This window comes from Urocitellus parryii, chromosome 5 (assembly GCF_045843805.1).
Source record: "Urocitellus parryii isolate mUroPar1 chromosome 5, mUroPar1.hap1, whole genome shotgun sequence".
NCBI classification, from domain to species: domain Eukaryota; kingdom Metazoa; phylum Chordata; class Mammalia; order Rodentia; family Sciuridae; genus Urocitellus; species Urocitellus parryii.
Genome location: NC_135535.1, coordinates 84632158 through 84653376, shown reverse-complemented (window position 1 = coordinate 84653376; position 21219 = coordinate 84632158). Strand labels below are relative to the sequence as shown.

At 37.1% G+C, this 21219-nt stretch overlaps 1 protein-coding gene across 1 annotated transcript in view; it reads right to left on the bottom strand.

Moving 5' to 3' along the window:
* Itpr2 (inositol 1,4,5-trisphosphate receptor type 2) overlaps positions 1-21219 on the bottom strand; it is a 479802-nt gene that overhangs the window by 385544 nt on the left and 73039 nt on the right. The window contains exons 3-4 of the mRNA XM_077799170.1: positions 1899-2014; positions 1057-1143 (exon numbers count right to left, since the gene is read on the bottom strand). Coding sequence (XP_077655296.1) covers positions 1057-1143; positions 1899-2014 — 203 coding nt within the window. The remainder of the gene's footprint in view (positions 1-1056; positions 1144-1898; positions 2015-21219) is intronic.

The following is a 21219-nucleotide window of genomic DNA, read 5'->3' as shown; positions in this document are numbered from 1 at the left end:
AGACCTCTGTTTGGCCGTATGTTATGGGCCTCCAATGCTAATGCTATAGCATAGAAGCTTCCCTTATGGCTGAGCAGGCAGCAAAAAGGCTTCAGGACAAAGTTTATCGGACTTTACCACATGGTTTTCATAAGCATGCCTCACCCCTAACTTCAGCTTGCTCATGCAGTCATTATTTTCCCTTTGACCCAACTGCCTTAACTATTTGCATTTTATCTTGTTATGTGTTACGTATTTTGGAAAATGTCTTGCACTCTTTTTTGGAACAAGGTGGGGCATTTATTAAAAAAGCTAAAAAGATCCAAATGAAGCACAGGAAAGGAATGCAGCTGAGATAAATCAGAGTGTGCATATTAATTGAAGTAGAAAACCTTCTAATAACATTCAAAGAGGATTTCTATCTGAAAGTACAATTTGAAATTTTTCCTTTCTCTATAAAAGATAAATATAAAGACCCTGATGTCAAAATGTAATCCCATGAATCTAAAGGATTACTTCTTATAGACCTTTAGAAATCCTTTCCTCAGGAAAAGAAACTCTATTCTATTATTATTATGATGATGATGATGATGATGATGATGTTATTGCATTTTTGTACCTTTATTTTATTTATTTATTTATTTATACGTGGTACTGAGGATTGAACCCAGTGCCTTACACATGCTAGGCAAGGGATCTACCACTGAGATATAGCCCCAGACCCTACCTTATTCCTTTTTATACATACACCTAGATTCAATCACTTCTTTATGTGCATACATCAGACTTATTCTTTTTTACCCCCTTGATAGTGTTGGAGATTGAGCCGAGGACCTCACTAAAAGTAGGCAAACTCTATACCACTGTGCCACTGAGCTATGCACCTAACCCAGGATTATTTTTAGATGTACAGAATCGTGCACTGAATATCAACTGAATACATCACAACATTTGTAGTTCTCACTGAAGAACAAACTATTATATTTCCAAATTTTCATTTGGCATTCCAACCAAATGAATAATTTGGATAATTACCCATAAAATATCCATCCCTTTTATGAAAAAGTAGAGACTTACTTGTATAACATTACTGTATTTCACAATTTCTCCCAACAGTTTCTTATTCTCTGATTCATTTTGTTTTTGTTCCAGTTCTGCAGCATGCTATAAAATGATTATCAAATATTCAGTGTGGAAACAGAGTCAACAGAGTATAATAATTAACAAAGAAATATTTTTTTTAGTAAAAAGTATATAACCAGAAATACAATTGGCTGGTTGCTTAGAGTTTGGGGAGAGGGAGAGAAAGAGAGCAATAATTAAATAAGTGATTGTAATATAATGTGATAATTTCTCAACTCATGCTGAACTGTAGCCAAAAATGTCTTGGGTTTCTTTTATGTTGAAAATTTCAGGAAAACATTTTGGTCTTATAAAATTGCTTTAAGAAGGAATATTTCTAGAAACACCAACCAGGATAGAAGGTCAATTACAAAAGTCTCAAAGTATAGTTTTTTATTCTAAAAATAGTAGGAATTTTATTTTCTATGTTCTATGAAATTTAAACTCAGCAAAACCAGAAACAATGATCTTTAAATTGTTTTTCCAATTTACGAATTCCATACTAAGTCAGGTAAAATATATACCTGAACTTAATATTCCTACAGAGATTCTGAACTGGTTTTCAGTTTAATATGAAGCTTTGAATTAGTCCGGCACACCCTTAAAAAAATGGCAGCTTGTATTGCCAGAAAACAAGTGGTCACACCCTATAACTTAAAACTGCCCTACACTTTTCAATGTGTATCTGAAATCTCTGTGTGTTGGGTGAAATCACAAAGCTAGAAAGCTGTGAATGCATGTTTTGTTATTGCTGCTCTAGTCCAGCCTGAGCAAGACACATGCAGCCTGGCCCTTACCTGTAGTTTCTTCAGCAAGGCGGCCTCTGTGTGGTTCCCCTGTTTGGCTTGCTTGGCTTTCCAATACTGCTTCTGGGCAGAATATCGATTCATAGGGCACACCTTGAAAAGGCAGTCTATGACAAACAAACAAACACAACACTGTAACTAAGGCTGCTGGCATTTCTTAGACTTCCTTCATTGCCTAGTTTTGGGATCTTGGAATTTCTAAGTCAAAAGAACATTCAAAAGTTATATAACCCACCCTCTAGCTATTAGATTTCTCCTATAACATCCTTTTCAAATAATTGTACTTAGCTAAAATAAACCCTTCTTCATTAGTTTAAGTTTTTAAAAAATATTATAGCCAGTGTGATTTGTAAAGAAATAAAACCAATATAATTATTATGCTTTTTATTTATTTATTTTTGTGTGGTGCTGAGGATCAAACCCAGGGCCTTGCACATGCAAGGCAACCACTCTAGCGCTGAGCCATATCCCCAGCCCCTACTTAGCATTTCTTAATTGTGATGGGGGACCTAGTCTTAATGGATAGTATGAGATCAGTGTCTTATCTGACCCAACACAATTAATACTAATCCATGGTAGATATTTTGACAGCCAAAGCTACACAGAAAACAGAAACAATCACAGCTGATCATTACAGTTATCCATTTCCCAAGTTTCTGAATACCTTGAATGAACATGGTGTGGACACCTCAGAGACAATGGGCTATGATGGAAGCATAAAGCAAAACAGAACAAATACGTAACAACACCAAGAGTATAGTCCCAATACTGCTCCCAAATATCAAGATAGGAAACCATAGTTGAATACTGTGCCCATGACATCTCTAAGTCAAAAAGCAGAGGTGGGGCTGAGCAAAGTGAAGTTGGCCAAATATAAAACCTCAGATTGCAAAATCTCTTTCCATTTTAGGGCCTTGGGTTTATGGTCCCCCTCAACAGTCTCCCCATAGGTAACATCTGATTTTACACTACAGTAAATAACCAATCTGCTTCTGTGTGGGAACTAAGACCACAGGACTGTCTGGGCTAATAGATGGGAAACATAGGGCAAGACAGTCTTCTGCAAAAAGACTTCTCTTGGTGGTGGTGGGGTACATGTGGGTTTAATTTTCTCTCTCTGCCTCCTTTAGAACACATTTTTTTTTAAATAAAAAAAAATCTACGTGTCTTGGGCTGGTCACATATTTTGTCTTAATTCTAAATTTACTGCATAATAAAAGTATTAATAATAACTGCCACACCTAATTCACAGGGCTGCTGAGATGCACAAAAGGATAATCTGTGTGAAAGTTCTCTGCGAACTCTGAAGCCCTATTATAAATGTAAAGTATTATTATTAACATTGCCTCATTCTTCCAGGAATAGCCTCACTAAGATGAAAAGATGACTAAACCCTTACTGAGCTCTCAGCAAAAGTGGATTTCCTGGAGTACACCTGAACCTGCACCAAGAATGCCCAATTAATGGCAAGGTGTTCGCTCCCAGGACATTCGATGCCATGGAGTGTTTTGTATAAAGTCCTCGAAGTCTCTCAAATAGAATGGCAATGAGCATTACCTCCCCATGACCTTGTAATATCATTTAAACTTTGCGGATACAATCCCTAACACCAGTTCAGTCACAGCCTTTGACAAGCCCCCTTTTCTCCTGCATGAGGGAATTCAGCTGTATCAGACCCAACAATCTCTCTATCTTCCTCACCCTGCTTCTAAAACTAGCTGTCTCGTATTCCTTGGTCTGCTCCTTCTCTAAAATTAGAGGTGGGTATATGCTAAGAAAGTGCTTTTAGAGGCTTCTCCACTAGAAATCAGCTCAGTGTCACTCTTTAATTAGGTAACAACCTCTTTAACATTTAAAGATGCAAGAATTTTTTTTTAAAAGAGAGGTTTGCCTCGTAACAAGTACCAAAAGCACAAGTAAAAAAGGAAGGAATTTGAGTCGAATATGTTAAAAGTTTAACCTTCAGACCTTGGGCCAACAATCTTGCAGAAATACCGAAGTTCGGGATACGTTAGTAATGCAACAAGACATGACATGTTAGATCTGGCAATAGTGTAAGAACAATGGCTTAGAATGGGTACTTTTTTTTCTTTTAACAGCCATGAAAGGAAACTAAGCCACCCAGAAGTTTCACTTCAGCCTGATTTCAAATGCCAGGGTTAGAGAAGAGATACGAAAGCCCTTCACAGGGTGCACAGCAGGAAGTTGGCTGTGAGTCAAAGAACTAGCCTTTCCACTTGACGCCATGTACACCTACCTGCAGGGCACCATCTACACTCCACTTCCAAGACCCATCTAAACAGTGTTGAAACATTTTGCTTTGTAACTAAAAAGCACTTCCTAAAACACTTGTATCTGAGATCGTTTCTGCCCCAACCTGGAAACTGACTTTAGCACTCCATTTTAGGCTATTACACGTAAGGCTGGGTCAGGCCAGCAAGTTCCTCTGGGCATGGTGGGGAAAAAAAAAAACTTGCTTTTTCGCTTCTCCACCCTCCTAAAGATGTCTTAAGATTTAAATGAGGCAAAGCATATTAAACCATCAGCAAATGGCTGTCACAAGGCAGACATTCAACAAATGGCTCTTTCATGGTAGCTTGTAAAATTACCTCATGCTGATTACAAGGAACATGGTTGCCAAGGGTTTTATTACCTCCACGTGGAGGAAGCTGGGGATGGAAAGGCTCTAGGACTTCTCTTTTTTTTGCAGCAAAGATCCACGATGACAATGATTTCTGGGACAAAGGGCAAGCTGGGACTCTCCCAGTGATAAAATGGAAAGTGGTAAGAAAATTCTCCCTAAGGTAAGGAACAGGCAGACAAGAGACCACTTCCTACTAGCAATTAGAATTCAGAGCTGTTCATGGGAGTGGTATGCATTCATTAGCCAAATTCATAGTGGTAACTCTGTTTTTTATTTTCAGTTTCTCCAAGAAATGCATCCTAAAATACATGCTTGTATAAAACTCTTTATGTTTAGAAGTGTCAAAAAGGCATGTGTTTTTCTATTAAAAATAGAAATTTCAGACCAAACATCTACTTCCCTTGCCTTGCCTAAGGGAAGGTATCTAAAGAGGAAAATATGCTTTAGAATGCTACAAAGGCCAAGGAGAATTTATTGCATGTGTTAGCAAACATTAAAATTAATCACAACACGAGTTGGCAACCATGAAAACTGCAATATAACTTTCTCTAGCCAATAGTCAGCTATTTTACTACTGGAGAGGAAGATAAATGGTCTTTCGTAGTTACAGGCTTGTAGAATACTAAAATGCTAGCACTTGAAGGGCTCTCAGATAAAATCCAACCTGGAAATAAAGAGGCAAAAACTCAAAGAGTGAGTTGCATAGGTCTTTCCTGATAGAATCTCTAGAGTGAAATAAAGAATACATATGAACAAGTTGAACCACATACAGGATACTGGAAATGCCCTGACAAGTGACTGCCTAGCTGCCTTGGCTTTCCATTACAGGTGTTTCTGAAAAACACTTGGGGTTATCAATTAATAAGGTAAAATGTTCATTTTGGCTCACAGTTTCAGAGGTCTCAGACCATGGTCACTTGGCCCTGTCACTTTGGATCTGAGTTGTGGCAGAACATCACAGAGAAGAACATGTGGTGGAGCAAAGCTGTCACCTTATGGCAACTGAGAAGAGAGCGGGAGGAAAGGGTCAGGGGTTCCAATATCCCCTCCAAGGTTAGGACTCCAATGACCTCACTTCCTTCCACTAGGCCCCACATCCTAAAGGTTCCACACCTCCCAATAATGTCTCAGGCTGGAGACCAAACCTTCAACAAGTAGGCTTTTGGAGGACATTCAACATCTTAAAAAGACATTAATGCCACACTTAGTTTGCTGAATACGTCAACTACTATGAAGCACTTTGTAAACTATAAAGAGTACTGTATAGTGACAATTAAAGTCATTCCCTCTTCACAACACCCTTGAAAGTTAACCAGATTATCTCCATGTTACAGACGACTAAGACTCAAGTCCACAAAGTTGGTCAGGAATTGAGCTGCAATTAGAACAGAGAGCCTCTGAACCCAATTCAATGTGTCACTACTAGTCAAAGGTACCATTTGGAAGACAGGTTTTCACAATGAGGCAAAATCTGGCTCATGATAAATACCATTCATAATTCTACATATACACCTTGAGGCCACTGAGAACAAATCTAAACCAGCTTCTACCCAGTGGCCCTAAATCCCCAGACAGCATCCTTCTGACCTATTTTAACTTGGATTTGATTAGCATAGCAGGATCTCCTCAGAAAGCACTGTTCTTATTATATATACTACCAACACCTCTTTCCCATAATAGAAGTGTTTGGCCAATTGCAGATTGAATTCTTAAGGCATTAACTAAAGCACTTGTTAATGTATTCAGCAAGTTTGGACAGTGGAAAATATACTGCCCAGACAGTTATGTCTCAATTCTCATCCTACCACAGTCATACACATAACACAACTTCTAAAGAAATACTATGAAGTTAAATATATACTTGTGTAATAGCTACAATATTAAAAAGAAACTAATAGTTTTTATGGGAAATTTGTCATATATATATATATATCACCATATAAATTCCAAAACATAAGAATGTTATAAAATATTAGTCTCAAAGAGAAAAATTATCTGATTCAAACATTAATGAGTAAATACTCAAGAACAAATGAAACTTTATCTTTTGCTTCATTTGGAATAGGGAAGAAAAATAAAATTCAAATGCATTAAGGCTAATTTACATTGTTGTCAAGGTTTAAGTTTCAGCATTAATCAAACCATTATACTAGACATAAATGGAACTTGCTCCCAGAAAATTATAATGTATAATTTTTCAATTAACTTTCCCAGTCTCAGTGTCCTATGTTAACACTGATAATCAAAAAAGTATAATGAGCACACTGACTCAGAAATAAAAATACAAGTTTCTAAATTCCATTACATAGGGCTGGGATTGTGGCTCAGCGGTAGAGCGCTCTACCGCTCGCCTAGCAAGGGCAGACCCGGGTTCGATCCTCAGCACCACATACAAATAAAGGCATTGTGTTGTGTCCATCTACACCTAAAAAAATAAATGTTTAAAAAAAATTCCAGTACACAAATATCAAATCCAAAAGGAAGGAATTTATACATACATATATATACATAGACACATAATGTATATGTAATTATATTAAAATATGTATTTCCATAGTACCTCCTATATATCAGGGAGCATGGTTTTCACGTGTGTGTCTATCTCATTTAATTCTTCTACAAACCCTTGAGGTAAGTATTAGTTTTATAAGTGAGGAATGAGAAACAAGATGTTTTAGAGCTCAATCCTGAAATCTCAAATTTTTAGACTTAGTCCAAATCAATCTGTTTCCAAATTCCATCTTCATAATGTTATAGAGAACACTCTATGTTTGTTGAATTAAAACTTTAAAAATTAGGTCTAGGTACATTTGCTGAAATTAAAACACATAACATGATAGTCTTAGCCTTTCCTGGCTTCGAATTCTGAGAGATGCTGCGATTTCCTACAAGTACTCAAAATTACATCAGAAAGACTCCATCTGAACATCTTTATGAATATGGTAGAAGTGGTATAAAAGCAAGATAAAAACACCCAGGAAATTATATGGCCTCAAGCCCTCCACTTAGAAAACAATAATTCTCTAATAGATGAACAATTAAACTGTTAATACAGGCAAATTAACTTTCTAGAGATAGGCTTGTTTCTTCATATCAATTTTAGCATGGCAATCATAACTCCTGGACTAAATATTTGAATTTTAAAAGTCTAGCCCAGGGGATTGGGGTTGTAGCTCAGTAGTAGAGCACTTGCCTAGCATGTGTGAGGCACTGGGTTCGAATCTGAGCACCACATATAAATAAATAAAGGTACACTGACAACTAAAAATATATTCTAAAAAAGTCTAGCACAGGATATTTTATGCAAGTAACAGTTTATGTAATTTAAATACTTGGATTGAAGATTGTGTGCTATTCATTGTTCCAGGACTGAATTAATTGCTGTTCTCATATAGGAGACCCAAAACAATTCAGTTTGTTATGCTAGTCCTGTGAGCCAAAATTTATGCCCAAGAACAAAAAGATCATAGAGTCCTGTTCCTCACTATTATTTTAGATTCATGCCCAAGTAAGTCTAGTTTTCTACTGATCATTACCACCATAAAGCATCTATACATAACTTAGGAGTCAATGGACAAGAACTTCAGAACAGTTTACAAACTAATTGTGCAAGCCAGGTTAGAAATTAATTTATTTGGTCTCAACATGCCCTGTTTGAATGGAATGTAGAGGAACTAAATGACACAAGAAAGGAAAAGAAAGGTAAATAGCAACTGGAAGTAGCAGGTACTTTCTCAAGAAACTTATTTCTGGTGGTGTGTGTGTGTGTGTGTGTGTGTGTGTATGTGTGTGTGTGAGAGAGAGAGAGAGAGAGAGAGAGAGAACGCGCATGCACACACACACACACATGCATACTGGATTACAGTGTAAGATACATTTCCTTCAAAGAGTTCCAATAATAAGTATTTAGAAGTTGCTATTCTAAAAGATAACACATGTGCAAAGGTTAGTGAACTTTAAATTTATGTGAAAAAAATAGCATAAATGCATAGATCCTATGGACAAGAGGCAAGGGCAAGAGCCAAGACTAAGAGAACTTTTCTTTACAATATGAGTGACTTGTGAAATACACAAAAACTACCTTTTTATTAACTGACCTGTTAAATTTGTATACAGGCAATTTTAGTGGAGGAAGATGCCCATTTAAAAAAGATCTTCCTCTTTTTTCTCCCCACTCAAGTTGACTTCAGCCTTTCCGACAGCACCTATCTATCAGCTGTATCTTTCACAGTCAACCAGTACTGGACGTAACTCTATTTTCAGTGCCTATTATTTGATATCTGGAAGATGTTCAAAACCTGTTTACAAAATAAAATTCTTACCAAATTGCCTGAGAAATAATCATGAGATATCAATACTTTCTGCTCTGAAAATTTTGAGGCTTCCTTTTCTCCTATTAAAATAGAAATAGCTGAGAGGGGATTTCTAAGATGTCTATTTCAATTTCCCCCTTAGAACTTGGGAGCTCCGCGAGGGTGAGGTGGACTGGTACAAAGGATCTGGGGAAGACACCTTTTAAACTACCAACAACGAGAAGAATGTTGTTCATCAAATTTTCAGGTGATGTAGACTGGGGAGAATAGTTAGTTTGAAAGATAAAAATCTAGATTTTTTAAATAATCTCCACAGAACAAACATCAATTCAATTATACTTTATACAAACATGAATATAAATATGAAGTTCAGAAAAAAAATCAACTGCTTAAGTACATGATAGAGGGGAAACACCAGGGCTATTAGCAATTAACATAAAAACTCTTTTGAAAAGGCTTTATCATCTCAGGCTTGAGGTTCAACTTAATATAATTAAAGTGACTGCTATGATTTAGATATGGTTTGTCTTCCAAGGGTTTGTGTATTGTGAGCTTGGCCCCCAATGTGGCCTGTAAAGAGGTGGTGGGTCCTTTAAGAGGTGGGGCTTAGTGGGAGATAAAGTAGATCACTAGTGATGGTTATGGTTTAGACATGAGGTAGCCTCCAAAAGCTCATGTGTGAGAAAATACAAGAAGGTTTAGAGGTAAAATGATTGGGTTAGGAAAGCCTTAATCTAGTCATTGAATTAATACCCTGAGAGGGATTAACTTGGTGATAACCTGATAACCGGAGGCGGGTAGGGTATGGCTGGAGGATATAGGTCATTGGTGGGCATGCCTTTGGGGTATGTATTTTGTTTCTGGCAAGTGGAATCTGTCTCCCTCTCCCTCTCCCTGTACCTCTGCCTCTGCCTCTCTCCTCCTTTGTGTGGTGTCCTGAGCCACTTTCCTCTGCCACACTCCTCCACTATGAGGTCTGGCCTCATCTCTGGCCCCAAGGAATGAAGTCACCATCTATGGACTGATACCTCTGAAATCATGAGCCCCAAAATAAACTTTTCCTCCTGTAATTGTTCTTGTCAGGTCTTTTGTTCCCAGTAGCAAAAACAGCTGACTGAAACAGAGATGCTGCCCTTGGATGGGATGAAGGTAGTTCTCCTGGAACCTTGGTGAGTTCTCAAGAGAGGGTTGCTATAAAAGAGCAAGAAAAGTCCCTCTCCATCACTCTCTGGCTTCCAGTCTCCCATATTAGATCTCCCTCTCACCATGACTCCCACCGTGATGCCATCGCCATGATGTAGTAGAGCCAAGGGGGCCCTCACCACAGCCAAGCAGATGTTGGTGCCATCCTCTTGAACCTCCAAAACTGTGAGCTACATAAACTCACTGATTTACAAATATCCAACCTCGTATTTTTATAGCAATAGAAAACTAAGAAATACAGTGAGCACACATCCCTATGTACCCATACTATTTCTGGTTTATGTCTGTGGCCTGAGGTTGACAAATAATCATAACCCTTTTTACTCTTAAAAGTGTCCTGGTTTTGACAATAATTATATGCTCACTCCAAAATAATCTATGAGCATTGTGTTATAATGGCTTAAAACCCAATGTCACCACTTTAGGCTGGTTAATAGAACAATGGGATCTCAACCAGAACAAGAAACACACCTAGATAACTGGGCTCAATTGTGCATGGCATATTTTAAGCAGCATCTTAACAAATTAGTCTGTATCCAGAGTTGAACAAACCAGAAAGCAAGAAATATGTCAGGTTTTTTTTTTTGTTTGTTTGTTTGTTTTTTTTAAGAACAGTAGTAGGAACTAGGAAATGTTGTATGGCAGAGATAAAACAGCTCGATAACATTACTTCATATTGCTGAAAGTCTACAAGTAAAACAGGAAAATTCTTTTCCCTATATTAATTCAGGGGAAAAAAACAGTTTTACTTCAAACTAAGAGAAAACTTAGCAACAACTGGAGAAAAATCCAAAAAAAATATTACTAAAAAATAAACCTTTGTTCATCATGTTGTGACAAAGGCAGATGAGAAATGATGCCCAAGGGGTCTTTCATCAAGAAGGAGGTTTCTTCCAAATTCGCTTTTTTTTTTTTTTAATGAGAATTGTAGCAGAGGTGACAGGCATGAAAAGGGCAGAGTTCATGTCCTCCATTTACATAAAATTTCAGAACTTCTCACCTGCCTCAGCTGTATTTATCAAACTTTGGTTTGGTTTGACATCTCAGCATTACAGAAACCAGGAAATCCCTGTCCTGGACCCTTCAAGTTTTCTACTACTAAATGTCTGTCAGTACCAGGTTAAAATGCTCACAGTTCATGCACTTTGTAAATAAGCATTATTATTACTTCCAACTTTACATTCCAGATGAGCAAATACAGTTGTGTTTATATCTTGGAGTTTCAGAAGCATGACGCTTTGTGGTATTTTGCCACTTAAGTATTTTAGTTTGGTAAGATGTGCCCAAATTAAAAGAACATGAACAGAGAGCCAAAAGTGGAAGGCATGGAAACCAGGAAACACCTCCTTCCCCCAACACCCACCCACACACACACACACACACACACACACAAATAGCATTATAATGTTTAATAACTAAGTACAACGTGTCAAGCACAATGAAAGCTTTACTTAGATACATCAATTTCCAAAAATAATTTTGAGACAGGCATGGTTATCACTCCCATCATACAGACAGTGAAATTAGTATCTTAATGGTGCGGTTCTGTCCAAGGTCACAGAGCTAGCAAGTGGTAGAGCTAGGATTCACATCCAAACAAGTTGACTTCAGAGCTATGCTATTATACAGTACAGATGGAAAGGATACAACCCAGCTATTTTGTATGTTTGGAAGGTGGAGCAGTGAAATGTTGAAGAATTAAAATATGGAAGGAAAGGAGGGACTTCTAGGAAGCAGGGTGGACACAGAAGTAGGCGAAGGAGAGATAAGATAACAGTAGCTGAGACAGTGGGTGAGATGTGGGAACTACAGGAACAGCTGTGCCATTTTCTTCTTGCATTTTTTGTCTTCCTTTTATTCTTTTTTCTTTATTCTTTTTTCCTCCATAACTTTAAATTGTTATTCTCTTCCACCATTCCTTAGGCTCTTCCTTTCATTACTACCTCTTTGTGGTTTTGTCACCTTTTCTGTTTTTCTTTATCATTTTCTTCCTTTAACAATCTTAGTTCACTGTGTCTCCAGTATTTCCTTGATTTGTTCTCTGAACTTTCTCTTTTCTTTTTTCTCTCCCTTTCCTGATTGTAAACTCCGCCCCCCTCAAAAAAAATGTATTTCTTATTTTCTTTGGATAAGATTATAGCTTTTATCTTTCAAATAAAATCATAAATGATTTGGATATTTTCTTAACCAAACTCAACTTAAAATTAAGTTTCAAAGACAAACATATATATCTAACAGAGGACTTGCATCCAGAAAAGTACTGATATAGCTAGATGACAGAAGACACAGTCCAACAAGACCTGAACAACCATTTCATGGAAAAATGATATATGGATTGCTTTGGCTATTCTGGGTCTCTTATTTTTCCAAATGAATTTCATGATTGCTTTTTCTAATTCTATGAAGAATGTCATTGGGGATTTTAATAGGAATTGCGTCAAATCTGTATAACACTTTTGGTAATATGGCCATTTTGACAATATTAATTCTGCCGATCCAGGAGCAACGGGAGGTCTTACCATTTTCTAAGGTCTTCTTCAATTTCTTTCTTTAGTGTTCTGTAGTTTTCACAGTCGAGGTCTTTCACCTCTTTAGTCGTTTGATTCCCCAGTATTTTTTTTTTTTTAGGTTATTGTGAATGGGGTAGTTTTCCTAATTTCTTTTTCAGTAAATTCATCACTGATGTATAGGAACACATTTTCAAAAGAAGCCAATCCCAAAAAACCAAAGCCAAATGTTTTCTCTGATATGCAGATGCTAATTCACAATTAAGGCAGGGGTGGGGGAGAACAGTTACTTTAGATTAGGTAGAGGGAAGTGAAGGGAGGGGAGGGGGGACAGGGGTAGGGAAAATAGTAGAATGAATCTCACATTAGTACCCTATGTACATATGACTACACAACTGGTGGGATTCTACATCGTGTACAATCAGAAGAATGAGAAATTATACTCCATTTATGTGTAATGTATCAAAGTGCATTCTACTGTTATGTATAACGAATTAGAACAAATTAAAAAAAAAAGATAAGCAACAGGAAAAATGATATATGGATAGCCAACAAGAAATGAAATGATACTCAGTGTCATTGATCAGTAGAAAAATGAAATTAAAGCACTTGTGTACTGTTACACATCCAACAGAATGTCCAAAATCAAAAAGAATGACAAAGCCATGTGTGGATGTAGATCTGAAATAGCTGCGACCCTCAGACATTGGTGGTATAAATACAGAATGGTACAGCTACTTGGGAAAACATTTTGGTAGTTTCTTAAAAAGTTAAAAATACACTTACATGACCCAGTAATCCCAATCTAAGGTATGGACCTAAGAAAACTAAAACTTACATATATATGTAAGTTTTATTTTATTTAATTTATATATATATATATATATATATATATATATATATAAATTTTTTATTTAATATATATATATATGCACACACACACACACACACACACACACATATATATATACAAAACCTTGTATGCAAATATTCATCAGCATTCTTCATAACAGCCAAAAGAGCAGGTGAGGGAAACAACCTGAATATCTGATTTCAAATGTAGGAGTATATCCAAAAAATGGAATACCACTTGGCCAAAAGGAAAAGGAACTACATGAATAAGTCTTAAAACTTAAAAAGAAGCCAGACACAGACTATATACCATACAATGCCATTTATATGGAATTCTTAACAAGGGGAAACTATAGCATCCAATAAAAAAAAGTCAGTGTTACCTGGAACTTGTGAATAGGAAGAAACAGTTTGGATCAATGGAGAGTGCATCACTATATGTACTTACCAAAACTTGTTGAACTAATCACTTAAAATAAGTGGATTTTATAGTACATGAACTATTGTACAATTAAACTGAGAAGTCATTGCCATATATGTACATGGCCCTCAATTGCTTACATATTTTTGGATTCTTAAGATAAAAGATAATCTTTAAAGACATAAGAAGCATCTATTTCAGTTGTGTGGCTGAGGTTTGGGGATATGGGAAGGGAAATACAGGGTGACTTTTTTTTTGCTACATCACAGGATCGAGCTGACTTCCCTAGTGTGGTAGCTCTTTAAAATATTTGATGATTCACTGATAAGACACACCCAGGGGTGCAGCAAGTAAATCTGGCTACATGTAGTGAGATAAATTTTCCTAAACACAGTCTGAAGTGAAATTGGAGCTTAATCCACAATTTAATTTTCATTTGGAGAAAAGAATACCCTGCAATACCTTGTCACATCTCAAAGGAAGAGGTCAACAAATGGGAGGGAGGTGAGGGAGTGCAAAAAGACTTGCAGAGAGATGAGACTACCTGAGCATCAAGAACCATGGACAGACCATGTGAACATCAAGATTACTGACCACACTGGATTAAAACACGACAAATAAATTAAAATCCCTGAGTTTATAATTATTTTAAAAAACACATATTGGTCACCTTTGTAGTTTAAAGTAGCAACTCTTTACTCTAAAACTAGTAGATGAAGGGAAATAAGCACTAAAGCAGATAAAAAAAGAAAGTAGATGAACACGAACACAAATGATGTCTTGATACATTACAAAGTGGAAAAAAAGCAATCGGCGCAACACTGAATAATGTGATCCCAGTGTTACAAAACTCACAAATCTATATGAGCTTTTATAGGCTTGATTAAAAACTCTAAGGAGAAAAATTACCAAAAGTGGTTAACCTTGAGGAAGAGAAATGGATGTTGTGAAAGAGAAAAGATGATTTTTGGCTTTGTACATTTTACTGCTTTTGTTAAAAAAAAAGGTAATAAATTTATAAACAAAACCTCTCATTTTCCAGGAACAAAAATCAAATTCATTATGGGCTATATATTAAGGCCCTGTAATGGTGCCACATTCTTTCCTGGATGAGGCCCAGATTTGTCCTTTATAATGGAAAGCATATAACAAAGTTTCAAAAGATATAAATAGCAAGTGAATACTTTAACATACATTGCTGTTTCTCTCTCTCTCTCTCTCTCTCTCTCTGGAAAAAGACCAGAGAAGGAGAACAAGTCATGATGACGTTACTCATACCATTGTCACCAAATTATTTTAAAATCACACTTAGAAAAGGTTGATTTAATTATCTACATCGTTTATTCCACACTTGTTCTTTTCCAAGGAACTCTGCAATTAAGTGGCACCCAATTAATCATACAAGAAAACAATGTGAAAGGGCTGGGATTGTGGCTCAGGGGAAGAGTGGCTCCCCTAACATGTGTGAGGCCCTAGGTTCAATCCTCAGCACCACATATAAATAAATAAAATAAAGGTATTGTGTCCACCTACAACTAACATATAAAATTTATAAAAAGAAAGAAAACAACATGAAGGGCTGAGAGTAGAGCTTAATGGCAGAGCACTTGCTGAGCATGCAAGTGAGTCCACCCACAGCATACCCTGCCCCCTACAAAGACTCAGAAAGGCATTCACCAGAAGAAGTGGAGAATATAATTTCATATATTCTCATATGCTGGCTGAATGGAAAAGAATGAATTCCACAACAATTTATAAGTGCTATTAATTCCTACCTCCTTTACTAGTTGGGTACAAGCCATGATCTCAGGTTTGCTCTGTTTTGTTTTAAATTGACCAATAAAAATGGTTTTTATTTATATAGCATAAAGTTTAATAATTGTATACATTGTGGAATGGCTAAATCAAGCTAATTAACATATCCATTATCTCAGCCATTTGTTTGTGTGTATGTGTGTGTGGTGATAATATCTACCTTTTTAGCAATTTTCAAGTATATAATGCATTGTTATTAACTATAGCAATCATGTTGTACAATAGGTCTCTTGAACTACTAATTCTAACTGAAATTTTATATTCACTAGTTTTATACATACATATGCATCCAGTCTTTCCATGTGGTAACTGTACACAGTGAGTTTCAGGCAGGCATGAGCTAAACTGCTTGGTTAAACCAAAGAGGAAGCCGGGCATAGTGGCATGCTCTTGTAATCCCAACAACTCAGGAGGCTGACACCGGAGGATAGAGAGTCCAAAGCCAGCCTCATCAGATTAGTGAGGAACTTAGCAACTCAGTGAGACCCTGTCTCTAAATAAAATATTAAAAGGGGCTGGGGATGGGGCTCAGTGGTTAAGCGCCCCTAGGTTCAATCCCTGATAACAAAAAAAGAAAACAGAAGAAGAGATATATAAAGAAGGAGAGGGTTTCCAAAAGATGCACTAGAGAAACAAAAGAAAAGTTTGTCCTCAACATGTGCCCAGGAGGGAAGGAAGACCCTGGAAGCAGGTATGCAGGAAGCATATTTCTCTGCTCCAGTGGCTGACAAGGGCAGCACTCACACCAACAAGCAAGACAATGTTGTGGAAGAACAGATAGAAAAAGATGAGGTAGCTAGCAAGTCCATCTCTGTGTGCTTACTAGAGAGAAAGGAGTGCCAGTCCACCAAAAGACATACAAAGCATGCCACAACAAGGATGTTCATCATGGCCCCAAACTAGAAACAGCCTACTTAAATACCTATCAACTGGAGAATGGATAAATACATTGTGGTATGCTAAGGAGATGGGATCCCAAAGAGAATGAACTACTGCTACATGCAACAACATAAAAGAACTACAGAGAGCTGAACAAAGAAGTCAGCTACAGAAGGCATGTACTTTTCACACCTAGGTAGATACCCAAGTGAATTGAAAGCCTTTCCACGCCCACACAAAAACCTGTACATAAATGTTTACAGCAGCATGATTCACAATAACCCCCAAAAGAAAACAAACTAAATGTCCATAAACCAATAGTGGATAAATAAAATATGATGTTCTTCTGCATTTTTTAAAATTCTGATTCATGATACAATATAGATAATCCTTGAAAATATTATCTAAGTGAAAGAAGATGGTCTCAAAATAGCACATATTTAATGTTTCCATTAAATAAAGTGTCCAGATTAAGCAAACCCATAGAGGTACACAGTACATTACTGGTTGCCAAGGATGGCAGAAGAGGGAAATGGAGTGATGGCTAATGGCTGTATCTTTTGGCAGGGGATAAAAATGTTCTGGAATTAGAGAGTAGTGATGATTGCACAAATTTGCAAATACACTAAAAACAACTTAATTGCATATCTGAGATGGTGAATGTTATGGTATGTGAATTGACTTATAAGTCAATAAAAAACTGTTTAAAAAAAGAGGGTGGCATGGTTCCACTTATACGAAGTTTGAAAACTGAAACTCATTGATGGTAATAAGGGTAAAGATAGCAGCTACTTTTAGCAGAAGAACCTCTGGGGGGCTAGAAATGTTCTACATATCTGAATAAAAGTGGTGGCTACCTGAATAAATATTCAAATACATATACATGCACATACATATATAAATTTATCAAATTTATACTTAATATACTGAAGTTTACACTTAAGATTTATGTGTTTTAATGTATGTAAGTTAAGTTTCCTTCAGCAGCTATTGTAGGAAAAAAACTTTTTTTAGAAAATCCATAGCATGGTGCCCTTCAACAGATGAATGGAAAAGAGAATGTAGTATATACACACACACAATGGACTATTACTCAGCTATAAAGAAGAATGAAACTATGGCATTTGCCAGTACATGGATGGAACTGGAGAATATCATGCTAACTGAAATACGCCAGTCCCCAAAAGACAAAGGTCAAATGTTCTTTCAGATATGAAACAAGGAAAGGTAGGGAGGGGAGGTACAGAAGTTCATTGTATTAAACAAAGGGGAATGAAGGGAAGGGAAGGAGATGGGAATAGAAAAGAAAGTAGAATAAATCAGACATAGTTTCATATGTTCATATATGAACACATGTAACTCCATGTAACTCCATGTAACCAGTGTAACTCCACATCATGCTCAACCACAAGAATGGGATCCTAGTTAGAATAAGTTAAACTCCATGTATGCATAATATGTCAAAATACACCCTACTGTCATGTATATCTAAAAATAACAAATAAATTTTAAAAAGAAAATCCATAGCATTATGATGAGAATCAAGAATGTCATTGGTAGGCTGGAGTTGTGGCTCCGTGGTAGAATGCTTGCTTGGCATGCATGAGGCCCTGGGTTCAATCCTCAGCACTGCATATAAATAAATAAATAAATAAATAAATCCATTGACAACTAAATTTTTTTTTAAATTTTTTTCTAAAAAGATGTCATTGGTATCTAGCACTTAGATCCACTCCATGATGCAATTTTATCCAACCATGTACCTCAACTAAAAGCCCTAAAATCATCTTTGATTCACCTCTTATATATCTCATGTCCAAAATAATAAAACCTCTATAGATTTTACCTTTAAGATACACATAGCTTCCGATTTACCAACCCATAAACCTGATCTAAATCACCATATTTCTCTCCTGGCTATCATCACAGTCCCCTAACAAGTCCCCTGTTCCTGCCCTAGTCCCTGACCATCAGCACTCCACTTAGCAGGTGGAATGTGCCTGTTAAGACACAAGTTGGGGCCTCTGGGCCTCTGCTCACAACCCTCCAATGGCTCCACCTCACCAAGAGCAAAAAGCAAAGACCCCAGGGGCCTATGAGGCCCTGCCTAAGCTGCTGTGGGCCCCTGCATCCCCCAAACACCTTGCTGGCCTCACCTGCCACACCTGGCCCCTCACTAGCTGCACCCAGCCACAGCAGTCCACTTGCTATTACTGCAACCTATCGAGGGCACCCCTCCTTTAGCACCTTTGCCCTTGATGGTCTGTCCACCTCTGGCTGTTCTCTAGGATGTCTGCTCTGTCTCCCACTTTAGGCCTATCCTCAAATATCCACAGGGCCTTCCCTGGCAGTGCAAAAACAGCAGCCCTATCCAGCCAGCACTCTGATTACTCTGATTTATTTTTCTTCATAGTCTCTCTCCATCTAATAAATGTGTGGTTCTTAGTAGGTGTTCAATGAATGGTTTTCTGTCTGAATGAAAATATACATGAATAAATGAATGAATGAATATAAATTAAAAAATGAATAAAGGTTACACTAATTCTTGAATGCAGAATAAAACCCCACAACCATCAGTAAATCTGATGTTTTTTTTTTTATATGTACAGGTTATTTTTATCATAAACAGGTAGTAGAGTTACAGTAGCCTATACTTCAACTGGATTCTATCAGATCTGCCTAAAAAGAAAAAATTATAAAGCAAAAGGGAATATGCAGTTTTTCTCAACTGTCTTACCATCTACAGGGCTTTATTAAGAAAATATTGACTTTAAGATTTGAAAAGGAAAGGGTGAATATGAAGGAAAATAATTTTGCAGGCAAACTGTTACTCATTTATAGAATCTCGGAAGTTTTCTATTCAAAGTTAGGTGAATGATGGACAGTGCGACTTCTTTCAGGTGTAATGTTTTGCAAGAGAGAGAAATATTTCCCAGGTACCAACAGTACAAATGTTCTCAAGGGTCATTGAGGCCTATCCTGCCCACAGATTAGCAACGGCTTTGCCAGAACCAGCTTTGATGTTATCCAGAAATGACGAACAACAGACCTCCTGAGCTCCTGGCAGGCCAGATGAAAACACGAGAACATAAAGGAGCCCTGGTGCTTCTTTCCTTTTATCCTTGAACAAACACAGACATAAAGCAGATGTGACCTCACTAAATATGAGCTGGTTCAACTGATGTGCAGTTTTTACTGCACTTCTAATGATTACACATTGTCATGTCCCCACTCTTTGTGACTGAATCCAGGCGAAGGACTAAAGCAACCCTCTGCACCATGGACATAAAAGTTTATTTGAGACATAAATTCTGGCTACTCTAACAATCTGGTAAATGGTACCGGATTATTTTTCAATAGCTCAAACTGCAAAGTTGAACCATCTGCTCAATAGAAAAATTGCTCCCAACATAGCTAACTTTTGTTGTTTGAAGAAGCACCCTTGAACGCCTTCCCAGAAGCATAGTCTCAAGAAAGAAAAAGAAATTCCTTAACAAAATCCTCAATTACAGAAGGCATAGATGTAGGTAGAGGGATCAAAATTCAACCAAGCAAAATGTAAGAATATTTGGTCTTGGGAGAGAGAGAAAGAGAGAATGGTCATAATGTTCTTCTTATAGAACATGATTATCAGAAAGCATTTACATGGTTCTGCCTAACATAAAAAAAAAGTTATGCCAGAGTAGTTTCTCATTTGCAACTCAAATTTTAGTCTCATTACTGAACAGAGAGACTGTAGATATTCAATAAATTCCATTTTGATTGAAATTTAATTCTAAACTATGAGTCTCATTCTTCCATGAAGACTTCCCGACTCATAAGAAACTACTTCTCAGACCCCTATAATATATACTAGTCAACACAGATTATTAACTGTTTCTGTTGTTCTTGACTTATTTTTGCATAGATTCTTATCTCTACAACTAGACCCTGAGTGCCTCAAATTCAAAAACTACACTTAAATTTCTTCTGAGTAACCCAACAGTATCTCACCAGGGGGATACAAAGTGTATTAAATATGAAACATCATGCCATGTAAGCACAAACAGCTCTATCTATAAGATTCCCACAACACACACACAAACACACACAGACTCCCACATGGCTCTTCCTAAGCTGCTTCTTTAAAGGCCAATAAAGTATGCATGCAAATGAGGTGAACCTGGAGAATGAGCCCATTCTGTTCCGCCCCATGTCCCACATTCCCCAAGCTCAGGAAAGACAGGGCTAGTGTTTTCTGTGGTGCTCGGAAGCACTGGATGTGAGTCTGAATAGGAAATGAGAAGGAACAACCTAACAATTTACCACCAAACATGTAATTCCCACAAACTGCTGCTGGGCCCTAACTTACTATGGCGTGACTCCTTGGATATGGGGGTCTTCATTTTTCAAAGGGATCTCTGGAGGATTTCATTACACACTCCTAACCACCCCTGGTTTGCTGAGAGCATCACAAATTTGTTTGGCAGTACTGCTATCTTCTTTATTCCAAAGCACACAGGCTTCATCTACAACTAATTTATGCTCACCAATCAGATCTGTGTGAAGAAGAGTAGAGGAGTATCAAGGTCATGAAGTCAAATTGGGTTATTTCAAAATAGTGCACTGTTTTCTATACTTGTTTTTCTCTTCAAAGAGTTCAAGTGTTTACTTATCAAGGTGGGGGTGTTATTTTGTA